This window comes from Urocitellus parryii, chromosome 7, assembly GCF_045843805.1.
Source record: "Urocitellus parryii isolate mUroPar1 chromosome 7, mUroPar1.hap1, whole genome shotgun sequence".
NCBI classification, from domain to species: Eukaryota; Metazoa; Chordata; class Mammalia; order Rodentia; family Sciuridae; genus Urocitellus; species Urocitellus parryii.
In genome coordinates, this window is record NC_135537.1 from 60859119 (window position 1) to 60882534 (window position 23416).

The 23416-nt window shown below is 36.6% G+C and overlaps 1 protein-coding gene across 3 annotated transcripts in view; it reads left to right on the forward strand.

Annotated features, from left to right (window-relative positions):
* The window catches only part of Ncoa2 (nuclear receptor coactivator 2), a 263190-nt gene that overhangs the window by 205029 nt on the left and 34745 nt on the right, over nucleotides 1-23416 (forward strand). For all 3 annotated transcript variants that reach the window (XM_026397268.2, XM_077801439.1, XM_077801440.1), the window contains exons 5-11: nucleotides 1473-1576; nucleotides 5352-5529; nucleotides 8430-8618; nucleotides 11651-11752; nucleotides 12575-12718; nucleotides 16400-16547; nucleotides 18134-19403. In XM_026397268.2, coding sequence (XP_026253053.1) covers nucleotides 1473-1576; nucleotides 5352-5529; nucleotides 8430-8618; nucleotides 11651-11752; nucleotides 12575-12718; nucleotides 16400-16547; nucleotides 18134-19403 — 2135 coding nt within the window. The remainder of the gene's footprint in view (nucleotides 1-1472; nucleotides 1577-5351; nucleotides 5530-8429; nucleotides 8619-11650; nucleotides 11753-12574; nucleotides 12719-16399; nucleotides 16548-18133; nucleotides 19404-23416) is intronic.

Genomic DNA, 23416 nt, shown 5'->3' on the forward strand with positions numbered 1-23416 from the left:
ATTTATAAACAGCTTCATAGTTTTTTGTTTTAAATTTTCTTAGTTTTTCAGGAAAGACAATTCTGAGGATATACAGAGGCAAACAGCTCAGTTTCTCCTACTAAGCTCTCACAATACAAAACAGTTCTGTGACCAAATGTATGAAGTTTTTGTAGTTTTTAAAGTGTATTTTATCTATCATTCCCTTTGTTCTTGATCCAATTTGACATCCAAAAGGAGATAAGGAAACCAAAGCCTTAAAAGTGTTTTGCTGTGAATTGTACTTCTACCAAGTGGCTGAGTTTGCACTTGAATTACACAAGTCATCTTCCCTTTTCACTGATAAATATGCGTCATGGAAGCTTGGGAGCAACAAGATTTGGAGAATCTGAATGATTCCTAATTATTTCTAGATTCCACAAACTAGACTTTACAGATTTTAAAAATATTGTATAAAATCCCCCATCGCCCATTACCAAGCTCAGGAAAGCAGATTGATTATGAGTGCTAAATTGAGTTACAAGGTTTTTTGGGTGTTTTGTTGTTTTTTTTTTTTTTTTTTTTTGCATTTTCATTACGATGATAACATGCAGTGTAAATAAGGATATAATTTATTCAGGTACAAATAATTGGTGCATTGTTTTTCTAGCAAGTTGTTGATATATATCTATTACACTTTAAACTCTTTTGGTGCTCTAGAAATAACTAGTTTACACATATCTTGATAAATATGCATCTCTCTCCTGTGAGCTTTTTTATAAAATAGTGTTATCCATAGTAGAATGGCTCCTGGCCATGTAGGTCTGAAAGCTTCCTTAGAGTTTCAGTCCAGGAGCATGGGCCAGGCACCTCTGTTAGATCAAAGGACAGCTGTTGACATTCCCTGAAAGCTGGACAGGGTTCCTCTTCCCTCTGCTTTAAATCATGAAATCCCTTGGATAAGGTAGGGACTAGATCTTCCCAGTCACTTTAAAGGTGAATGTGGCAAAAGTAGAACAGTAAGACTCAAGGAAGGCCTTGTGGAGTCAAGTGGGGGCAGCCATAGCAGGTCTTTGTTATTTCTTCTTCAAATGTGTGCAAATATATCTCAGAATATGCCATTAAATTTTGAATAACAGACCCTCCTTTATCCTAGTTTGGGGAATCTCTTGAGTAGAAACCAGTTGTGTCATAGTATATAGCAGTTTCATAATCTAGAAAAAGTATCTGTCAGGGACTGGCACGAAACCTCTAAACTCATTTTCTTAGCAGTCTGAAAGAGCCACAGGCTCTGGAGGTGAAAAGTTAACGTCTACTTAACTTTTTAAATAATGTCTACTTAAGTTTCTACTTCAAGATGCTTCTCTTGTCCAGGGGCAGTGTGGATGTGCTCTCTTTTATAGGTATATCTGATCCCATTTGAGTTTTTTTAAATCACTATAATAAAAATATTTCTGTGTCACTCTGCCCTTGAAATAGCACCACCATTTAATTCATACTTATGTTTGTTGCAGAGAAAGCAGCAGCTGCCAACATAGATGAAGTGCAGAAGTCAGATGTGTCATCTACAGGGCAAGGCGTCATCGACAAGGATGCATTGGGGCCTATGATGCTGGAGGTATCTTACCCTCATTTTGGTTCTTTATTTCAAAATTTTGACCTTCATGTGATTTTTTTTTTTTATTACGGGTGAATATCACTTAAGAAAAATCTGCACTAATACTACAACATCATGTCCTTAGTAGTATGCGTGTATGTACCTGTGTTCTGGCTCTTTGTGTGAGCATATGTATTTTTGAAATAAACAATATAGAATTAAATTAACTAGATTATAATATAAATTGACAGGTTTTAGAAAACTATATTCACAGGTCCTATTATATTTTAGTGTGAAATATTTCCCAAACTCCTATTACATTTTATATAAGCCGTTTTCCTAGGTCTATATGTACAAGTAAAAATTTTAGAACCAATAGGTATAAGTACACTTGAAGTAGTTAGAACAGAATTGCATGTTAAATGATTTCTCTTATAATTCATTTTTTTTAATTTAGAACCAAAGAGTTTGTGTTTTTATGTATGCTACTTCAAACTAGCTCATTTATCTCATAAACATGAAAATTGAAATACTAAGCTGAAGGAACTTCTAGGATAAACAAAAGTGTGGACCTCTTCTTTGTTAACTTTGGAAAGCTTTGTGACCAGCTACTGTTCAGAATTTGTAGCATCCAGTTTTCCTATTTTATTAACTAGTACTAAACATCAAATGTTTTGCTCTACCTGTTCCAAAATTAAAGTTCAAGATGTAGGCTATAGTAAGATGAGAGGAAAAATGCCAGTGAATATATAACAAGAAACAGGAACCTGGAAACATAAATTATGTTGTTTCTTAGGATAATTTGCTCATCTGGTAATATGGTGAGGCTGAAAAGCACTTCGAGGCCAGAAGCTTTGCAGCAGCATCATTCTAGATCTGCTGGCTGCAGCAGCCTCCCATATATAAGAAATTAGTGTTTTTAAGACAAAGATAACTAATGCTCTCTCAACCTTATCACCCCACCCCCTTTTTTTAGTTGGTGCATAAGATGATTTTTATTTTTAGAAAATCTAATTCTGTGAAAATCTGCCATATAATTGGGGGTGGGAGGTGAGGGAGAGACAGAGAAGATTAAAGATCTGACCAGGTCTTTGTATTTAGAAATGACAAAATTCATCCCCTGGGGCTGGACCTGCTGGCCAAAAGGCTTTAAATGACCCTGTGTTGGCTCTTGTTTATCTTCTCTTGAATCACTAGCTTGAAAACATTCAACCACAATTTCCAAGGAAAAGACAAAAACACACTTAACCTGATTTTCCATACTCATGGAGGCAGTGGAGGGGCCCAGAGTGCTGCTTCCCACTTGGATCTTAGCAGCAAATAATAAAAACTAAGTGGACTGTTTAGAATTACATGAAAGCAAGTAGATAATTTCCATTGGAAAAACTTTTGAATTACAAATAAAATTGATATGAAAATTATGATAATCTAAATTGTTACAATTGGGAAATTTCCATATACCTGTGTATTTATTATGTCTGGAGGGAAAAATTTAGAGTGGAAACTCCTAGGAATACTTTTGAGGCTTCTAAAAAAAAATACTTCGGAGTAGCTACTAGACTGTGTGACTCAAGCCTTTTGAAAGTGAGTTCATTAATTGAAGAAATCAGATTGCTGGGTGGTAGTGGGCCTGATCTCATAAAATCAAACCAACATTTTTGTTTGTTTGTTTCAAAATAATCTCAGAATACAGTGTATTAAGCAAGTACCTATGTAGCAGGATTTTAGTGCTGAATATATTAGGCAGCTAGTGCTTGAATCTAGTGACTTATGGTTTAAATTTAAATCTATCCCTGTTGATGGGTAATCATTTAAACAGAGAAAACGTTCTCTCGGAGCTGTTTCTAGGCATAGATGCACACTCATGCTTGCATCATAGCATAGTGGTTGCTAGGCAACAAAACCAAATGTCAGCTTTTTTCATCAGAGCATATCATGGTGAGCTTTATAAAAACACAAACAGTTTTATGAGATGAAATAATTAGGCAACAGATCAGTCTTTTCACCATAATAGAAAGCAGTAGAAAACAACATAACACTTTCAGAAGTAAACTATAGGTAATCTGATTATGAAAATCCCTGTTGAATGTGTATTTAAAGTAGTGAATTTAAAGGGGACACTGGTACATAGCTAATCAACTGGCTACTTTCCTGTCCCTCATGCTGGTGCACACATTTGGCACACAGTTCTCATGGGCTAGCACTAGCCTACAGTGAGAAAAACTGACAGAATATTTAAGAAAAACCTAAAACCAAGTAGTGTTACGTCTTTCTTGAAGGGGAACCTCTCACTGGTCTCTATAATCAGTTTTAGTTTGAGAAAGTACTTAGTTTTGTGTTAAACAGAATTTAATGGCATGTAAAAATACGTCCTACTGTCATGTATAACTAAAAAGAATGACAACAACAAAGATGGCATGTATTCTAAGCTCACAAAGTTAGGAACCTGTTAAATAATAAAGAAAAAACAAATTAGGGAGAAAGTAAACATTTCAGGCCCCATCCTACATGTACATACCCATGTACATTCATGTTAGAAATAATAACAAACTTATATCCTGAGGAAACTAAATGGTATAAACTGACTATACCAGGTGGCCCTGATGAACATCAAGCTTTTCCTTATCCTGATCATTCATCTGACCCATTACAACAGGGCTCTGATCAGTAAGACTCTAAAAGGAAAAAGAAGGACAATGTAACCAGGAGAAACTCACTGAACCCACCAGCCTTTTTGCTGCCAATGCAGACGTGAGAAAAAATAGCAGTAAACAGTGGAAGAGAGCACCCTGCTGCCTAGTCCCTGAGCCATGAACTTTCAAATAAGTTCTGCCTGGTTTCATATCCCTGCCACTAACTTGGACATTCACTTAACCTCTTCCAGCCCCAGTGTTCTCTACTGTAAATTGGTGAAGATAAACATTCCTCCCCGAGTTGAAAATATTAATGAGGCACAATGTGTATAAGGCACAGTAAACATTCACAATAGCTAGTAATATTATCTTTATTTTCTGAAATGATATTAAGTTCCTCATCCCTTTCCCTAATCTAAATTGAAATGAAATAAAGAGTGAGACTATGAACCATTGCAAGAAGCATGCTACTGCTCTGTAGGTAATTTAGGAATCCACCTGATAATCTAGTGTATAACCACAGACTGTGTGCCAAAGTCCCATGGCCAAATCAGGGACCTTTTCCTACCTTCCCCCCCTTCCCCCACACACACACCAAACAATAAAGGACTAATATTTCTTTGAGAACCTGAGTTTACCTCTAATTCTTTTTGCTTAAACTCTGGTAGCTTTAAAAGGAATAAAATTTGGGTATTTTTTCCCTTAATATTTATTTTTAAACTGAGAAAAAATTATCACTGACCACCTCCTCTTATTATAAGATGAAAAACTATAGAGCAAAATGACTGTGTATTGTATAGTAACATGAAAGCTGTTCTTGGCCCAATATACGTTAATCTCATTTTGAAAATGTAGGTAAACACCTGTACACTTATTTGGCAATAATTATCTCCTGATAAATTAACAGAATTAGTGTTAGTTTGTGACAAGAAACCGTGATGTAGTGGGCTGTCTCCCACTGACTAAGATGGAATAATTTCTATTTCACAAGAGAAAATGTGTTAATTGTTTCTGAAAACTAGGAAAGGGGCAAGGGAGATCTCTTTTCTCTCTACTGGTGAATTAAGCATTTTACCTTAAAGAGATCACTCCCTTCTTAGCAATTGCATATAATTTTTTGTTGCATCCTTTCTAACATAATTTGTGTCAAAATTTTCCCTTAGGCCCTGGATGGGTTCTTCTTTGTAGTGAACCTGGAAGGCAACGTGGTGTTTGTTTCAGAGAATGTGACACAGTATCTAAGGTATAACCAAGAAGAGCTGATGAACAAAAGTGTATATAGCATCCTGCATGTTGGGGACCACACTGAATTTGTCAAAAACCTGCTGCCAAAGTCTATAGGTAAATGATTGTCTGCTGGGCCACCCTCTCCTTCCTCTCGCATCCCTCTTACTCACGTTGTCTTGATTGGAATGGGTAAAATAGAACTGCAGTCATCAGTTGGGGATAAGAGTGACCTGATAGGGTTTGTTGTTGTTGTTTGTTTGTTCATTTGTTTAAGAGGCACTTGTGTTAAATATTTAAGCTTTAGAAGTCTTGGGAAAAAGCACATCTTCAGATGCTCATCTTGAATGAATGATCATTTGACCCTATATTTAAGTACATGAAAATGATTCAGATGGGAAGTGTTCATGGCAACTATTTGCATGGAGTTTGTTTTTAGTCTTTTTTTAAGAAGGTGAAAAATTGCCACATCCTGGCCAATGCCAGCTCAAATTTGTCCATTTTTATAGAGAAGTAAAAGGTCATGAGAAGTTTGAAATTCAGCTCATTTTGAGTCCTGTATGTGAAAAGGTTATGATGTATGTATGTATGATATTCTAAAAATCACACCCTAAGGAACAAGTGGCATGGATGTTCCAGGGTATCAGCCTAATAGCCCCAGATCGGCTCTTTGAGACTCACTAGTGGCTCAGCATGTGTCACTGCCAGGCACTGCCTCCTTAGCCATTCACTCTGTCTCAAATTTCCTAACTTCTTCATCTTATTTTAGAGATGCTACCCAAAAGTGTGTGTGATGATTAAGGGCCACATTTTAAAGTGGATGATTCACAGCATGGACCCACCTTAGCTGCCGCCTTAAGAGTATGCTGTTCCCACTTACTCAGTGGTTCTTTTTTAAATATTCTCACTTAAACTGATGATGCTAAGAACATCTTCACGGATAAAAAGATGTGCATATTTTAATACAGAATAAGGTCAGGTCCTGAGTTGGCAAGTATTTCTGTTCTTTTTCTTAGACTATTTATATTAGCTGGTCTTATTGTTAGCATGGTAAATAGGAAAAGATCATTTTCAAATTCCACTCTGGCTAGCTTTTGCCTAAAGATAACCCTTTGTTCAAAGTGACTGCAACAGTAATACAAAGGATATGAATATTTGTGTGGGATCCCTTTATTATATTTACTAGTAAATGAGCAAGAAAATGGATTTGTTATTTCACATAACTAATGTTTTTTTTAAGATCTCTTCAGTGATTTCATGACTTCCTCAAAGGACCTGTACTTACTAATTCACTTATTGAAAGAGCTGTTTGCCTTACTTTATAGTGTACCTTTTTTAAAAATTTTTCAACTTATTTATTAACCAGAATTAGTTAAGAATTCTCTTTTCCCTATCATTTTATTTTATTTATTTTGTTTTATTTTATTCATCTTGCAATCCTCCCGCCTCAGCCTCCCAAGTCACTGGGATTACAGGCATATACCACCACACCCAGCTTTCCCTATCATTTTAGATTGCTCTACATAGTCTCCATTATGTAAATAAGCTTTACAAATGCTCTTACTGAAATAAACTTAACAAATGTCTGCAGAGACATAAAGCTATATGTGGTTCCCTTTATAAGTTTAAAATAATTTCTTACAATTAACTGATTTTTTAAAAAATTTTCTTTCTAGGGTTTCTTTCTTTTTCATTCCTCTATAGTTAGTATCCATGGATTTGGCACTGGGTTTACTATAACAACTATAGTCCAAGGTGCTCTCTATCTAGTGACTTTGGAGGGCATATTTGCTTTTCATATGGCTCACCCTAGTTTTATCCCCTATTTCACTGTCCTGCTAGTCCTAAAAGTTTTAGATAAAATATGGGAATGGTGAAGAGAGCCCTAAAATGAGTTAGTATTGATTCTGATTTTGGCTTTTCTAATAGTTGAACACTTGTACGGGAATCCTTTTTTTTCATCTAGTTTGTAAACATCCTTTAATACCCTAAATCAGTCATTCTTTTATATCTTTTATTGTTTTCTCTAATGTATTTTTGAAAAATTATGTCTTTCCTTTAGTTCAATATCTCTTTCTTGAAATAATATATACATTCTTTAGTTTTGATATTAAAATAGAAGATTGTAAAGTAGTTTTTCACTTGAAAAGAAATACATTAACAACTGTGTCTTCAAGGATTTTTCAGTCTTCTTGAAGAAGTTTACACAAAAGAAGAAAGACTATAAGACTAATTCAGAAACATCAAGTTACAAAGTATACACTAAAATTCTGTAAAATGTTAGTAAAGAAATATCTGTAAGAGGAGGTATTGTGGGGTGTCTGTAATTGGTGAAGTATTTATTACAGAGGATCCTAGCCATAGTACATGAGTACCTTTGGAGGGACAAATGGAGACAGCCTGAGATTTTAGGTAGGGTAGCAGCAGGAGCATGTATCCACATGGGACTGAGTGGTGGGATATCGGGAGGAGTTGGGGAATGTGCAAGATCTGCTTAGATGGATGAGATGGGACTAATCCGTGAGGTCTTGACTTATGTGAAATGGCCTTCATATTCCTGACTGCAAGTCCAAATTCTTTGAAAAAAAAAAACTATGCATGTAATAGTTGACGCCATTTATATAGTTTTGAGTGTGTGTGGTGGGAGGGGGGGTAATGCTTCTAAAACTGGAATGCAAGTAGATTGAAGTAAATTTCCAAGAAATCAAAGATGGGAAACCCCAAAAATAAGAACCATGGTTTTCTAGTAGTAAATAATCGAGGCATTAACTTGAAGGAAAGTAGTCAGAGTGAAGAGCAAGGACTGTAGAAGACATTTTGAAAATCCCCAAATGTTTCCTAATTATTAAACTGTTAAATCAAGAAAGTACTTAAATGCATATTGAAAGTACTTATAAATGCATAAAGCACTATGTTCAAGTAAAATAACTCTTTTTTTCCTCCACCATTTTGATAATTCAGCAGCTGTGAATCTGATGTTTGTTCTTTATAATATTGGGTTGCTTTTGCCTTGTCAGTGAATGGGGGATCTTGGTCTGGCGAACCTCCTAGGCGGAACAGCCATACCTTCAACTGCCGGATGCTGGTAAAACCTTTACCTGATTCAGAAGAAGAAGGTCATGATAACCAGGAAGCACACCAGAAGTATGAAACTATGCAGTGCTTTGCTGTCTCTCAACCAAAGTCCATCAAAGAAGAAGGAGAAGGTCAGACAAAACGTTCAGGACATGTTATATGTTTATGTATTTACTCCTGTGCTACTTCTTTCACATTTAATAATCTAAAACTAGTAGTCACCCAAAGAAAAATTTAGAAGCAGGATCTTTGTTTTTTTTTTTTTTTTTTTTTTCTTATTTTGGGAGATAAATAAGAATTTTTAAGTCTCTACAAAGTGCTGGCCAGTAAAATTTTCTGCAGTGATGAGGTGACATATCTTCAGTGTCCAGAATGGCAACCACTATCTACATGCAGCTATCAAACATTTGAAATGTCAATAGTGCAAGTAGGGGGCCTAATTTTTCTACTAAATTTAAATAGCCACATGTGACTAGTGACTACTGTATTAGTGTACCTCTGACAGTGGTTAACATTTAGACATCTAGAGTTTTCTTTGGGCATTAATGTAAACTGGGTACCACTGCCCTAGAAAGATGCACACAAGTACAAAAAATATTTTCTTCATACTACTTAAAAGGGACTACTAGAATCTGTATATCTCACCCATGGACACCAGGTTCACAATGGGCAATAATAGAATGGTGCTTAAGAAAAGATAGAGAGGTTTCAGCTCACTAGGCTGTTCCCCACAAAGAACTGTTGATGTAGTATCCCCAGTGATCCCACCCTCTAAGCAAGCCATTCCTCATAGCAAAATGACACTCTCTGTAGTTAAACAATGCATTAACTCTCAGTGTTAAACAATGCATTCTGTATGTGTAGCAGAAGGGGAAAAGTTACTGGGGGGATGTTTCTGACCACTAGAGGAGGGCTATATAATCAGATAGACCAACTCCTAAGTCAGCCACTTACCAACTCTGTGGCTGTGACCTCTGGACCTGAACCTCTCTAGTATCAGTTTATTATCAAGTGAAATCACCAGTATCAGCATCAGAATATAAGGTTCAAGTGAATGTGCCCAAACTGTAATTGCCATTGAATACTAGTTATTTAATACTTATAATTTAAAGTCTGTGAATATTTTTAAATTTAATTTAATTGTTATTGGAAAGGAATTATTAGAGCCATTGTAGATGATACATAGTACTTCAGAATTAAGCTTTTGCTTAAGTATGGAACATCAAACTATTTTATTCTATTTTATACAACAAGAGTAAAGGCTGCTAATTTTTCCATAATAATATTCTAAAGCACCATTAAAAAGGTTCTGCTGCTGGGCATGGTAACACACCTGTAATGCCACCGACATGGAAGGCTGAGGTAGGAGGGTCACAAGTTTGAGACTAGCCTAAGCAACTTAGCAAGAACCTTTTTCAAAAAAAAGAAAAAGAAAGAAAGAAAAGGACTGGAGGTGTGTTTCAGTAGTTAAAAAAAAAAAAAAAAAAAAAAAAGATACATCTGGGTGTGGTGGCAAACACCTGTAATCCCAGCTACTTGGGAGGCTGAGGCAAGAGATTCACAAGTTTTAGGCCAACCTGGGCAACTTAGTAAGACTCTGTCTCAAAATAAAATTTGAACAAAGGACTGGGATATAGTTTAGAAGCAGAATGCTCCTGGGTTTAATTCCCAGTACCACAAAAGAAATAAAATAAATTAACTCAGTTTTATATCTAAACTTTTTTAGTATGTCTAAAATCATATGCTGTATGTTAACAAGTGAGCATAAGAGCAGTGTTTCTGAGCCAGGGTATGCTTAGGTCTGAATCCTGGCTTCTCCAAAGTTTTGTGTGATGTTGGGCAAGTTTCTTAAAACTTTGGTTCTTTGGCTTTCTCTGTTAAATGGAAATACTGCAACTACTTGCCTCAGAGTTATTAGAGGATCATATGAGTTAATAACCTGTAAAGTGGTTAGAAAGATGTTTATCTCATATTAAGTGCCCAGAACTTTAGCTTTCATTTTGGTAAAGATGATAGGTTTTCAATTCTTATTTTAAAAAAACAAATTCTGGTGTTGGGAATCAAACCTGGTGAACCATCAGCCCAGATGATAATTATATTTTGAGATACCAGCTGTTTCCTGATATATTTCATGAAACTCCCAGCAATCTTAAATCAAAGGTATAAAGTGATCAGAAGACACCAGGCCTGTAATCTCAGCTACTCAGGAGGCTGAGGCTGGAGAATTACAAGTTCCAGGCCTGCCTGGGCACACAGTGAGACCCTGTCTCAAAATAAAAAGGGCTTGAGACATATCTCAGTGGTAAAATACCTCTGAATTCAATCTCCAGTACCACAAAAAAAAAAAAAAAGAAAGAAAGAAAAAGACACATTAAAAAAAAATATGAGGGGCTAAGGTTGTGGCTCAGCATTAGAGCACTCATCTAGCACATGCGAAGCAGTGAGTTTGATTCTCGGCACCACATAAAAATAAATAAATAAATAAAGGTATTGTATCCAACTACAACTGCTCATGGTGTGAGAAACTAGCCATGGCCAAAAATCTGAACTGTAATGCAGCTATTCTGTTGGACACTAAATTTTCTAGATACCCTGAGATTTGTCTCTGAATCTGCATCCTAACTCAATTTATATTCTTAGTTTTAAATTTTCATTGCCATTGTAGGGTCACCTACATGGTTTGGTAGAAAGTATGTCTAGTTTTCTCATATCATGATAAACCTAAAACTCAAGAATCAACCCATGACAAAGCAGAGTATCAGATTTTAATTTTCATCATTTTATATTTTATTATGAATTGAGCTGGTTGTTACTTTCAGCCATTTAATAAGAAAGGATTCTATTCACTTCAGAAATATTCATTTCTTCACTGGGGAATTCGTTTCTGATTGTTAACTGTTTATAGTAAATATACTTCTATGACACATTGCTTAGTTCATCCTCTGCTTCCACCTCATCCTACATAGCACACCCCCCCCTCCTGCAGCCATCTCCCACTGTAGTTGAAGAGAGAATAAAGACAGTGACAAGCTGAGATACATAGTATTTTCTCATTCTCTCCCTTACTGATTTACAAGGTGTGTACTGTCATAAGTATTCAAGTTTGTTTGAATCACTAAAAAAGCCTAATATGATAAACATGAATATATATATATGATTTAAGATTTGCAGTCTTGCTTGATTTGTGTGGCAAGAAGAGTCCCCATGAAGGAAAGGCCCGTTCTTCCCTCATCAGAAAGTTTTACTACTCGCCAGGATCTTCAAGGTAAATTTTCTTACAAAGAAGACCAAAGAAATCATTTCAGAATACTTAGATATTTGTAAATGCAACAAATATATTTAAAAGACTATCAGGAAGATGATAATGGTGATTGCTTGCTGGGGTAGAAGTATAAAAGCTGGAAGAACAGAGAGAGGAGAAAGCCTCATTATACACCCTTTTGGTCTTTTTATTTGAGCTATCTAATTCCCAATACAGCCAGGAACCCTCTAGCCATGGGTTCTGCATCTGGATTCCACCAACCACGAATCAGAAATATTCAAGGGGAAAAAGTCTAAACTGAACATGTGCAGACTTTTTTCTTATCATTATTCTTTTAAACAATACAGTATAACAGATATTTACTTGGCATTTACATTGTGTTAGGAAAGAATCTAGAGATGACTTAAAGTATAGGGAACTGGGTGCAGTGGCACTCACCTCTAATCTCAGCAACAAGAGAGACTGAGTCAGAAGGAACATAAGTTCAAGGCCAGCCTGGACAGTCTATTGAGACTCTATCTCAAAATTAAAAGGCCTGGGGATGTAGCTCAGTGGTAAAGCCCAGGTTTAATTCCTAGTAATGGAAAGAAAGGGGAAAAAATATATATGGAGGATATGAATAGGTTATATTCACATACTTGGCCACTTCATATATAGGACTTGAGTAGCATCCGTGGATTTTGGTATCCTTGGGTAGGTCCCAGAACCAGTCCTCAACAGATATTGAGGGATAACTATAAGAGAATTGGGTGTTTTTAAAATTTAATTATTTCCATAAAAAAAATACATGAGAATGTAAGTATAATGCCTACTATTAACTCACAGGCAAGATCACTTCTCTGGACACTAGCACCATGAGAGCAGCCATGAAACCAGGCTGGGAAGATCTGGTGAGAAGGTGCATTCAGAAGTTCCATGCACAGCATGAAGGGGAATCTGTGTCCTATGCTAAGAGGCATCATCACGAAGGTAATCATTTGAGTGATACATTTCTTAAGTTTGAAACTACTCATGCATTTGCTTCCTATGGAACCTTCTCAAACACTGGTCCCTGAAGCTCACCTCAGAGACAGTTCTAGCTCTTGTGGCTCTTTACCTGCCTGTGCTTATATCCTCTGGCCCAGGTGCTGCTATCTGAAGGAATGTTACAGGAGACTTGTGGGGCAGAAGAGATAAATTAAGGAGATAGAGCAGGAGATGATAATGTCATAAAGGTGGACAAAAGGAGAGGGAAAGATATCATTTTCTTTGCTCTTAGACTTCTAGATGTTTGGCAAGATAGCAAGGTACTGTTTAATCTAAAGAAATAATATCTGATTCATAAGAGAAATCTGAAAATTAAAAAAATGAAATTTATAAGAATGAGTGAATTCCTAGTAGAGATAAAAGTGGGATCCCAGGCCCTCCTTCAAAGTGATGACTAACAAAAAGGACACCAGATGTTTCCAGAAAGCCCAAAGAAGTGAAGTGACTTCTCATGTTATAGACTTTTCTTAATAGAACAGCCAGAATCAACCCACTTAAAGTCATCTTTCAGTAATAATACAGCCCTGATTGAGCATCTGGTATTTGTGTGGCCTTGTCCCTTCTTTGCATCATCTCATTACCCTCACTGCAAGCCTCTGCAATAGGCAACTAAACACTCAGTGGATATGGAGACCAAGGCAGGAAACATGAGCAGCCCAGGATGTCCAACTAAGCTCACTCTGATGGTCACTCTGCGGTATTGTTCCCAAAGGTCTTGCTACAGAATAATTTTTTCACAAGTGCATTTTGGTTTCCTTTTAAAGAGGTAGAACAAAGAAAACCTTTTTGCTTTAATAGGTGCTAGAGAGGAAGCTACTGTCCCTGTGTTTGTGCCCAGGTAGAGTGGGGTTGGTCAGCACATACAGGACTCACCGAAGAGCAGTGCACCTAGTAACTCAGCATGGACAATTGTAGAGTTGTAGTTTGTCACCCATTCAACATATAATTGTGACCATGGCATTTTTCTAGTAGGGTTTGTATGTTTAAACATTATACTTTTTAGATCACTTATGAAAAAAAAACACAAATCATAGTAAGTAAGCTCTACTATTTCCTTATTTTTTTTCTAATTGTATCCATCCTTTTTATTCTCTTCATACTTATTTCCTAGAAATTAAATATATAACTCAATTATTTACACCTCTAGCATACTTAAGTTGGAAAGAATAAGAGGAAATATGGATGCAGTGTTTGACAGAAGTCAGTATTTAACCTTCCATTTCACTAGATGTGCCTTGAAATAAAGAATCACAACAGAGAGTAAGAAACTGTCATGAGCACATGTCCTGTGTCCCTGGGTCCTGAATAGCAATGCCCTACATTTAATTATTTGGTGTTCCAGTTCCTTATAAGAATATTTACACAGATGTAGTAGGCCTTCTGCTTGACTTAAGTAAAATGAGACCCACTAAAAGGAACCCCAATATAGACATTCATAATTATGAAATAGGTAATATTAGGGATAATTCTCTGCATTGGGTAGGAATCTGCTAGACAGCTTTGTTTCAATGGAGGAGCTTCCTAAATGACTTAGGTGCATGCTTATACATACCTACTTAGTAGAGATGTTGAATGTAGACCAAATGGAAATGGAAAATCTTGAGGGATCACAGCCAACATCAGAAAATTCTGAAAATATAAGCCACTGGGTTATATTTATATAAATTGTATTTATTTTAACTGTTAGGCGTGTACTTGTTGTGCAAAGCAAGATGTATGTATGTACAGAATTCATTTCTAATCCTACCACTTCACAGTGACTTCCTAACAGTTCATGGCAAAAAGCAATACCTAAGTGCTATATCCAGTTGAAACTGTGGAGGGGAATCTTTTAACAAATTGCTGAAAGTAAAATTTTACCAAGAAATCAAAATTTACATTGTATGTCAGTCTCTCTCTTTTTCTCTCTTTTGTGGCAATTTTGTGGCATGGTGAGTGTACTTGGTTGCTTTGGGGCTAGCTATTCAACCCACAAAATTTGTACTGAGGATTATGTGGTAGAAACGTGGTCATCGTCTTAAAATGGTCTAAGAAGTAACCAAATTATAAGGCTTTTTTTCCTGAATTGATATATTCTTTTCAGTGTTAGATAGTTGTAAAATAACGGATGAATATCAAGATTATTGTAAAACAGATTAGATTAACTTCAATGATTTTTGTTAAATTTGTGCATTATCTTGAAAATGGAACATGTGACCTTCATCTAAAGATTCAAATAAACCAATTACACATAACTAGTATTTGGACTTTTATTATTTCAGTTTTGTTCAGCCTTTTTTTCCTCTGAAAAGATTCTTTTTATTTATTTTACAGTAGAATGCATTTTGACATATAGTACACAAATGGAACACAACTTCTCATTCCTCTGGCTGTACATGGTTCAGAGTCACTCCACTTGTGTAATCATACATGTGTATAGGGTAATAATGTCTGTCTCTTTCTACTGTCCTTCCCATCCCCACAATCCCCCACTCCCCTAACTCCCCAACTTCCCTGTACACAAACTAAAGTTCCTTTATTCTTCCCTATCCCCATGCCCCACTATGGATCACCATCCACTTATCAGAGATAACATTTGGCTTTTTAATTTTTTGGGATTGGCTTATTTCACTTAGCATGATATTCTCTAGTTCTATCCGTTTACCTGCAAATGCCATAATTTCATTCTTCTTTAAGACTGAGTAATATTTCATTGTGTATATACCACTTTTTCTTCATCCATTTATCTACTGAAGGGTTCCATAGTTTAGCTATTGTGAATTGAGCTGCTATAAACATTGATGGGGCTGCATCACTATAGTATGCTGATTTTAAGTCCTTTGGGCATAAACTGAGGAGTGGGATAGCTGGATCAATTAAATGGTGGATCCTTTCCAAGTTGAAAAGATTCTTCTGATTGATTGCCTTTTACTTCTTGTTGTCCTAAACACTAAAGTAATACTTCTTATACAGTGAGAAACAAAACTAGGGGAAAACAGCATGAGATGATGAATTGGTAGTGTGTCCTTTCTAGATGAATGTTCAGAGAGCACATTTAATATCTTAAATTTCATTTTAATATTTGTATTATAAAATCAAAGGCAAATTGCTGTTTAGAGATATCATGTTTGCATTGTATTGTTTTCTAACATTTTTAAACAAATCATTGAAAACCTTTTTTTTCCTGACAGACTATTTATTACTATTTTCCCTTCATGCTGAAGATTTAAGAAAGAATACAGTTTCAGGATACAAGCTGTAAAAGAACAATCTATTGCAATCTATTAAGTTTATTGGTATTTTTAGTGCAAAGCAAATTTTTTTTTAATTATGTTTTATTTTTTTTTTATTTTTTTTTTAATATTTTTATTTTTTTTTTAGTTCTCGGCGGACACAACATCTTTGTTGGTATGTGGTGCTGAGGATCGAACCCGGGCCGCACGCATGCCAGGCGAGCGCGCTACCGCTGAGCCACATCCCCAGCCCTAATTATGTTTTATTATTGTCATGTGTTATAACTTTTTAACATGCTGGTAGGAAAATACCATGAAACTTAATGAAGTTTATAACCATGATTATTTCTTGTTCACCCCCACCCATTTTCCTTTTCCTAAACATGCATTCTGTTTCCCTGTTTGCCTGCAGTACTGAGACAAGGATTGGCGTTCAGTCAAATCTATCGTTTTTCCTTGTCTGATGGCACTCTTGTTGCTGCACAAACGAAGAGCAAACTCATCCGTTCTCAGACTACTAATGAGCCTCAGCTTGTAATATCTTTACATATGCTTCACAGGTAATCCTAGTTCTAAGAACTCATTTTTTCTTCCCCAGTTGAAAGGAAATGTTACAAAAGCAACAAATCATCATAGAATTCTACGGGTTTGTTAGGTATTTCTGTTCATCTATCCCAGTAATAGAAACTATAAAATTGTTATTAACAGTTGGCTAAAAACCAGCATAGTAGTAGTATCCTTTGAATTTTAGCCTTAACACTAGTGAATTTTAAAACTTAGCTAGAAGAACGTAAGGCTAGCTCTAGCTTTGCTCTCACATGACCAGCTTTTTACACTGGAGAAGGGAAATTGGTCCACTTCAGTATTGATGTAGTCAAGGCAAGCACATGGGAGCCAGTAGGACGACTCCTGGTGTTGTGTGTTCTAAGTCTAAAACTTTCAAATGTATATACTTAGATTTGTTCTTATGCTTAATTTCTTAACATTAGACTTTCAATTAGAGAGCAACAAATGTTTTTATAATAAAGAAAATTGAATGTTGATTTTAAAATAAATGTCATAAACCATACTGTTTAAGAGCACACATTTAGGAAAATGATTAAGTTTCAAGTTAGATAAATATTTGGGTGTTATGTGAAACTTTATGAGGTACTATCAGAAGATATATAAGGTTGCTTGGGCTAAAGAGTCCCATTTTATTACATTTCTCAATTATTTGCTTTCTTATATAGGAATGAAAAAAATCAGGCAGCCCTGTTTGCCAACTGTTAATAAATCTGACCTCAAACTGAAACTATTTGAAAGTGATTACAGATGTGGCAAAGTTTACCCACCTAACTGAAGGCTGATGTTTGAAATTTGTGTGAGAGCTATTTTGTTTGGGTTTGTGAACAAGTTTGGTAACTCATAAGTGACTGCCAAGGCTGAAAATGAAAGTTCATGGTGCTCAGGAAATCATTACACTCAGAAAACCTGCTTTTAGTCATTAGTTAAGGGGATGGCTTGGAGTTATCCAGAAGTGGGGAATAAAGTCACAAACTGGTCACTCTAGAATTCCCTCCTGTGTTTTCTGAAGCACTTGCTCTGATTCGCAGAGGGATTGGACAAGGTGACCTAATTCCAAACAGCTGCAGTAACTCTATTGACTCTGTAACTGGCAGTTTCTCCAACAGTTAGGGGCAAGGTTTTTCCCTCAAAGTTTGACGTCCATTTTGAGCCAAGTAATATATATCAGATCTCTCCAAGCTTATGGATGTACCTTTTGTTAGGAGTTATAATATCTGGCAAAGAATTAAAGACAGCTATACTTGAATCGTTTCTTTAAGTCAGTATGAGCTCTCAGTTACATAAGAAAGATGTATTGTGTAATTGGAACTCCTCTAATGTCCTGTCTAGTACCTTCAATTTCAATATGGTAATAGTCAAATTTAAACATACTCCCGCCATAAAACCACAGACATCTTAATGAGTTGCCTGAAAAACACCCCCTCTTGATCCAAAATTGTGCATGTTCAGTCTTGTTCATAATTGCACATGGTTTCATCCAAGTATTGTCTATCCAAAGAGGCCATCTCATTTTTCAAAATTAATAACAACTTGCTAAGTATTTTTCCTTTTATCTTACCTTTCTTTCTTCATTCTACAGAGAACAGAATGTATGTGTAATGAATCCGGATCTGACTGGACAAGCGATGGGGAAGCCATTGAATCCAATTAGCTCTAGCAGCCCTGCCCATCAGGCCATGTGCAGTGGGAACCCAGGTCAGGACATGACCCTCAGTAGCAATATAAATTTTCCCATGAATGGCCCAAAGGAACAAATGGGCATGCCCATGGGCAGGTTTGGTGGTTCTGGGGGAATGAACCATGTGTCAGGAATGCAAGCAACCACTCCTCAGGGTAGTAACTATGCACTCAAAATGAACAGTCCCTCTCAGAGCAGCCCTGGCATGAATCCAGGACAGCCCAACTCCATGCTTTCACCAAGGCATCGCATGAGTCCTGGAGTGACTGGCAGTCCTCGCATCCCACCCAGTCAGTTCTCCCCTGCAGGAAGCTTGCATTCCCCTGTGGGAGTTTGCAGCAGCACAGGAAATAGCCATAGTTATACCAACAGTTCCCTCAATGCACTTCAGGCCCTCAGCGAGGGGCATGGGGTCTCATTAGGGTCATCGTTGGCTTCACCGGACCTAAAAATGGGCAATTTGCAAAACTCCCCAGTTAATATGAATCCTCCCCCACTCAGCAAGATGGGAAGCTTGGACTCCAAAGACTGTTTTGGACTTTATGGGGAGCCATCAGAAGGTACAACTGGACAAGCGGAGAGCAGCTGCCATCCTGGAGAGCAAAAGGAGACAAATGATTCCAGCATGCCCCCGACCACAAGCGGGGAGAGAGCCGAGGGACAGAATAGGCTGCATGACAGCAAAGGGCAGACCAAACTCCTGCAGCTGCTGACCACCAAGTCTGACCAGATGGAGCCCTCACCCTTACCCAGCTCGTTGTCGGACACAAACAAGGACTCCACAGGGAGCTTGCCTGGATCTGGGTCTACACATGGGACCTCACTCAAGGAAAAGCATAAAATTTTGCACAGACTCTTGCAGGACAGCAGTTCCCCTGTGGACTTGGCCAAGTTAACAGCAGAAGCCACAGGCAAAGAGCTGAGCCAGGAGTCCAGCAGCACAGCTCCTGGGTCAGAAGTGACTGTTAAACAAGAGCCAGTGAGCCCCAAGAAGAAAGAGAATGCACTACTTCGATATTTGCTAGATAAAGATGATACTAAAGATATTGGTTTACCGGAAATAACCCCCAAACTTGAGCGACTGGATAGTAAGACAGACCCTGCTGGTAATACAAAACTAATAGCTATGAAAACTGAGAAGGAGGACATGAGCTTTGAGCCCAGTGACCAGGTGAGTGTCGAAATATCTTTTCCCCAGGTACACTAATCTGGATCCATCAAGGATTTTTCTCCACAGAGGCATTTGGAGGCCTCTGGTGATTCAGTAAAAATAAGCCGCCTTCTTTATGCTTCTTACCTTGAAACAGACTTAATTTCCATTGAAGCTGCATGTTTCAAACACTCTCCTAGCAAGGAGTGGTCCTGTTACAGGTCTTGGTTAGCAGGCCACAGTCTCATGGCAGACTTGAATGGCTGTGACTCTGCCATGATAGTGCAAAGCAGCTGAAGATACTGTGTGGACAAACAGTGCAGCTGTGCTCCAGAAAGCTTGATTTATAAGGTACAGAGTTTTTATAGGGCACAAAAGATTTTGTGTGTGTGCCCACTTTAAAAAAAAAAAAAAACAGGGATGGGTAGGATTCAGCCCACAGGTAAGCTGTAGTTTGCTGACCCCAAATTTGGAGATAATCACTTCCTCCCAACTGGGCCTTGTCAGAGCAGGTTTAATTGCATTGTCTCTTAATTACCTTTGTTTCTTTAAGGTCAGAATTTAACTGGTTTTCAAACCCAATGAAGATGATTCTGCCTCTTTCTTCTCAACCAACACTTGTGATTAATACAGAATTTCTTAGACAATTGATATAAAAAGTATCAGAGAAAATGGGTGATAGGGAAGGAGAGATAAAGATTCACTTAGTGTTGCCATCCCTGAGCCATCATATATCAATTCAAAATTAAAATAATAGGTTACATTCCCTGTTGTTCGATCTGAAAAATTAATGCCCTGAAAAAGATACCCAAGGTGATATTCAAAGTCATTCTTTTTTTAATTGACAAAAATTATCTATATTTGTGGTATACAAATTTTAAAATATGTATACATTGTGGAATGGCTAAATCAAGCTAATAACATGTGCATTACCTCAGACACTGATTTTTTTTTATACTGCAAATGCTTAAAATCTACTTTCAACAGTTTTCAGGTATGCATTTCTTATTAACTATAGGCAGCATGTTGTACAATAAATCTGATAAATTCATTCCTCCTATTTGAAATTTCGTATCCTTTCCAAATATATCAATCCACTTCACTCAAAATCATTCTTAATAGGACTCTTAAGCTGATATTGGCATCATAGCAAAAAAAGTAAAACATTTGTTTTTCTTGAAGGAAAAAAAAAGATGGATTATGAGCAGCCATAATGGTTTGACATCAGGCATTCCTGGGTATCACTGACAGAATGAGGCTTAAATAATCTAAGACTTCACCCTGGGCCTGTGGCCCTTAATCCCTTGACATGCTCTGTAGTCACATTTTTATTATTAAGTCACGATTGGTTAAGAAGTGAAGAAGCTGCAAAGGTCTCCCCACTTAAAACAGCTCACAAGTTTGTCCTTGAAATTAGTTTTTCAAGTAGATAATTTATGTGTTCCCATCTTTGGGGACTAAAAGTGGATGGGACAAGAAGAGCTACATGCTCTTGCTATGACTTGAACTCAGCTGAGTCAGCAGAAGCTGTCCGAGATGGGCTGGAATTGAGAGCTGCCATAAGGAACACTCAGGCCACAGCCCTTCTAGCTAGGCCAGCCAATTGTAAGCACTGAGCTTCTTTTTTTTTTTTTTCACTTTGATGTCAACAGCTGGTATGATTCCTGGGGACAGAAAGAATTGTTCAAACTTTTGTTTGAACTTCACAGGGGAAACAGCAAAATTATATAATCAGTAGGGAATTAATCCATAAACTCAGATGTTAATGCAAGGTTCTACATCACAGCTGTTCTGTAATACTGTAAAATCATGGCTTTGGGGGAACCAGGATCTCAGCAATAACGATGTCTTGCATAAAGTGAGGTGTCAAACATACTGACAGCTGTAAATGTTTTAACCTTTTGAGGTTTACTAAATGGAACTTCACAGAGGTAGTGGCAGTTCAGAGTGGCAGGCACAGATGTCTTGACACAAGCTAGAGGGAAAGATGTTAGCTCCTAAGGTTCACCTTAGTTTTATGTCTAATGTGGCCAGCCAGCCCCTCTCGCCATTCACAGAATTTGTTTCTATCTCAGGCCTTAGACCCCAGGAATTTGGAAAGCCAGGGAAGGGAACCACTATTTGGCATTTCTTTATTTACACATGGGATTGCCCTAACTTCAGACAAGGAAAGCAAAGTTTAAGTCCTTTAGTCACTTGCACTTTGTGATTATTATTTAGGAGGAACACTTTTCTAATCAGAACTGTCTCACCTGAGAAGCATAAAGCCCAGAGTATAATCACAGATGTGCTATTTTGGGTGGAATGAAAAGCAGAGTATGTACGTACACACACATACACAGCATATACACAGTATATTTTTCTTAATGAAAACCAGTCCCTGGTATCACCCTCCCTCTCCTCTCACCAAAAAATACTGCTTTGCTGAGCAATTTTAACATCAAAAACATTGCAACTTGAAAAGTTACCACAGGAAGTATGCATTACCTAAATTTAGATCAAAGTTAGCATGAGAAAAAAACAATGATTCTTTCACCTCTGGCTCCCCTTCACCATTCCCAGATACTCATGAGTTCTATCTCCTATCACCTTTCTTTCAAGAGAATATAATGAGTTATTTATTAAGATAAAACAGTTAGTGAGCCTGAATTACAATAAACTATCTTGTTGTTTTGACTCAGAAAAAAAGCCTTTTACTGAGTATGTGTTTAACCTATTACTAACTTATTAAGGACAGGAAATACTTCACTAGTCCTATTATACCTAAAATAGCATTTTTTATTGGGTAGAATATTTAAACAAGATATGTTTCTATGGCATTTCCTAACCAACAGGAAACAGAAACAGTGACAGAAAAATTTCCAGTATGTTTACTGACTTAAGTCATATGTTATTTACACAATGGAGCACAGTTGATACCTAACCAAATGATACTCTTGTGTCCTTTCTAATGTTACTCAGACTCTTACCAGGATTTGGAAACAGTCTAAAAAGAATTCCTTCTTATATTTGAAGCCTTTAGAGAGAGAGGCAAACCATGCTTTAGCTCGTGTCCTGGAAATTTCCCTCCAAATATGGTAGAATTGTATTATTATTTATTAACAATTTTGTATTAGGCAATTGTGAAATTACACTTTTATTTAAAATATTTGGCAAAGCTTCTTTGTAATTTATTAGAATACTCATGCTACTAAAATACATGTGCTCTTTATATTTTCTTCAGAGAACAAGCTGATTGGATACACAAAAAAATCATAAAACCAGAAAAATGAAAAATTTAAGAAATCAAGTCTATTTTTCATTTTGTAGAACTTTTATAAAAATCTTTCTGACTCATTTTCTGCCTGAAATAGTTTAAACTAACTACTCAAATTGATGTGGCTAATTTGAGCATTCAAATAGATGCCTAAGCAAAACTTTGAAGTATCTTGGCAAAGCAGTTTAAAGGAAGGCATTAATCTTTTTGTCTTGCAAAGAAATTGTGCCTAACAAAATAGATAGGGACAAGAACTTTTGATGAGAATTAAACTTAGAAAAATGTAGGAGAAGTAATTCTTTATCAGAAAGTTCTTGTAATAAAATTCACTCCTTTTAGAACTTATATAAACACAGAAGAAAATGCTATGGTAATTGAATTGTACTGTTAACCAGCCTAAAGGGTACAGATATTCTGAGCTTTACCTCCTTGAAGAATTTTTAAAGTAATCTTATAACAAATTAATATTAAAAGTGTACTGTCATAATTTATAAGGAATAAACATAGGCAAAGCAAAATTATCTCTAGTAGGGATAATTTCACAATGCATTTTCACATGGCAAGCTGAATGAATTCAAACATATCTACAGTTATTAGTCTCCGTAGAACTAATTCCTTTTAATATACAACCCCAAGAAAATCCCACATACTTTTTTATTGATACATTATAATTATACATAATAGTGGGATTCATTATGCCATATTTGTACATGCATATAACATAATTTGACCAACCTCATTCCCCAGCACATTCCTTTGCCTTCCACTCTGCATAAGG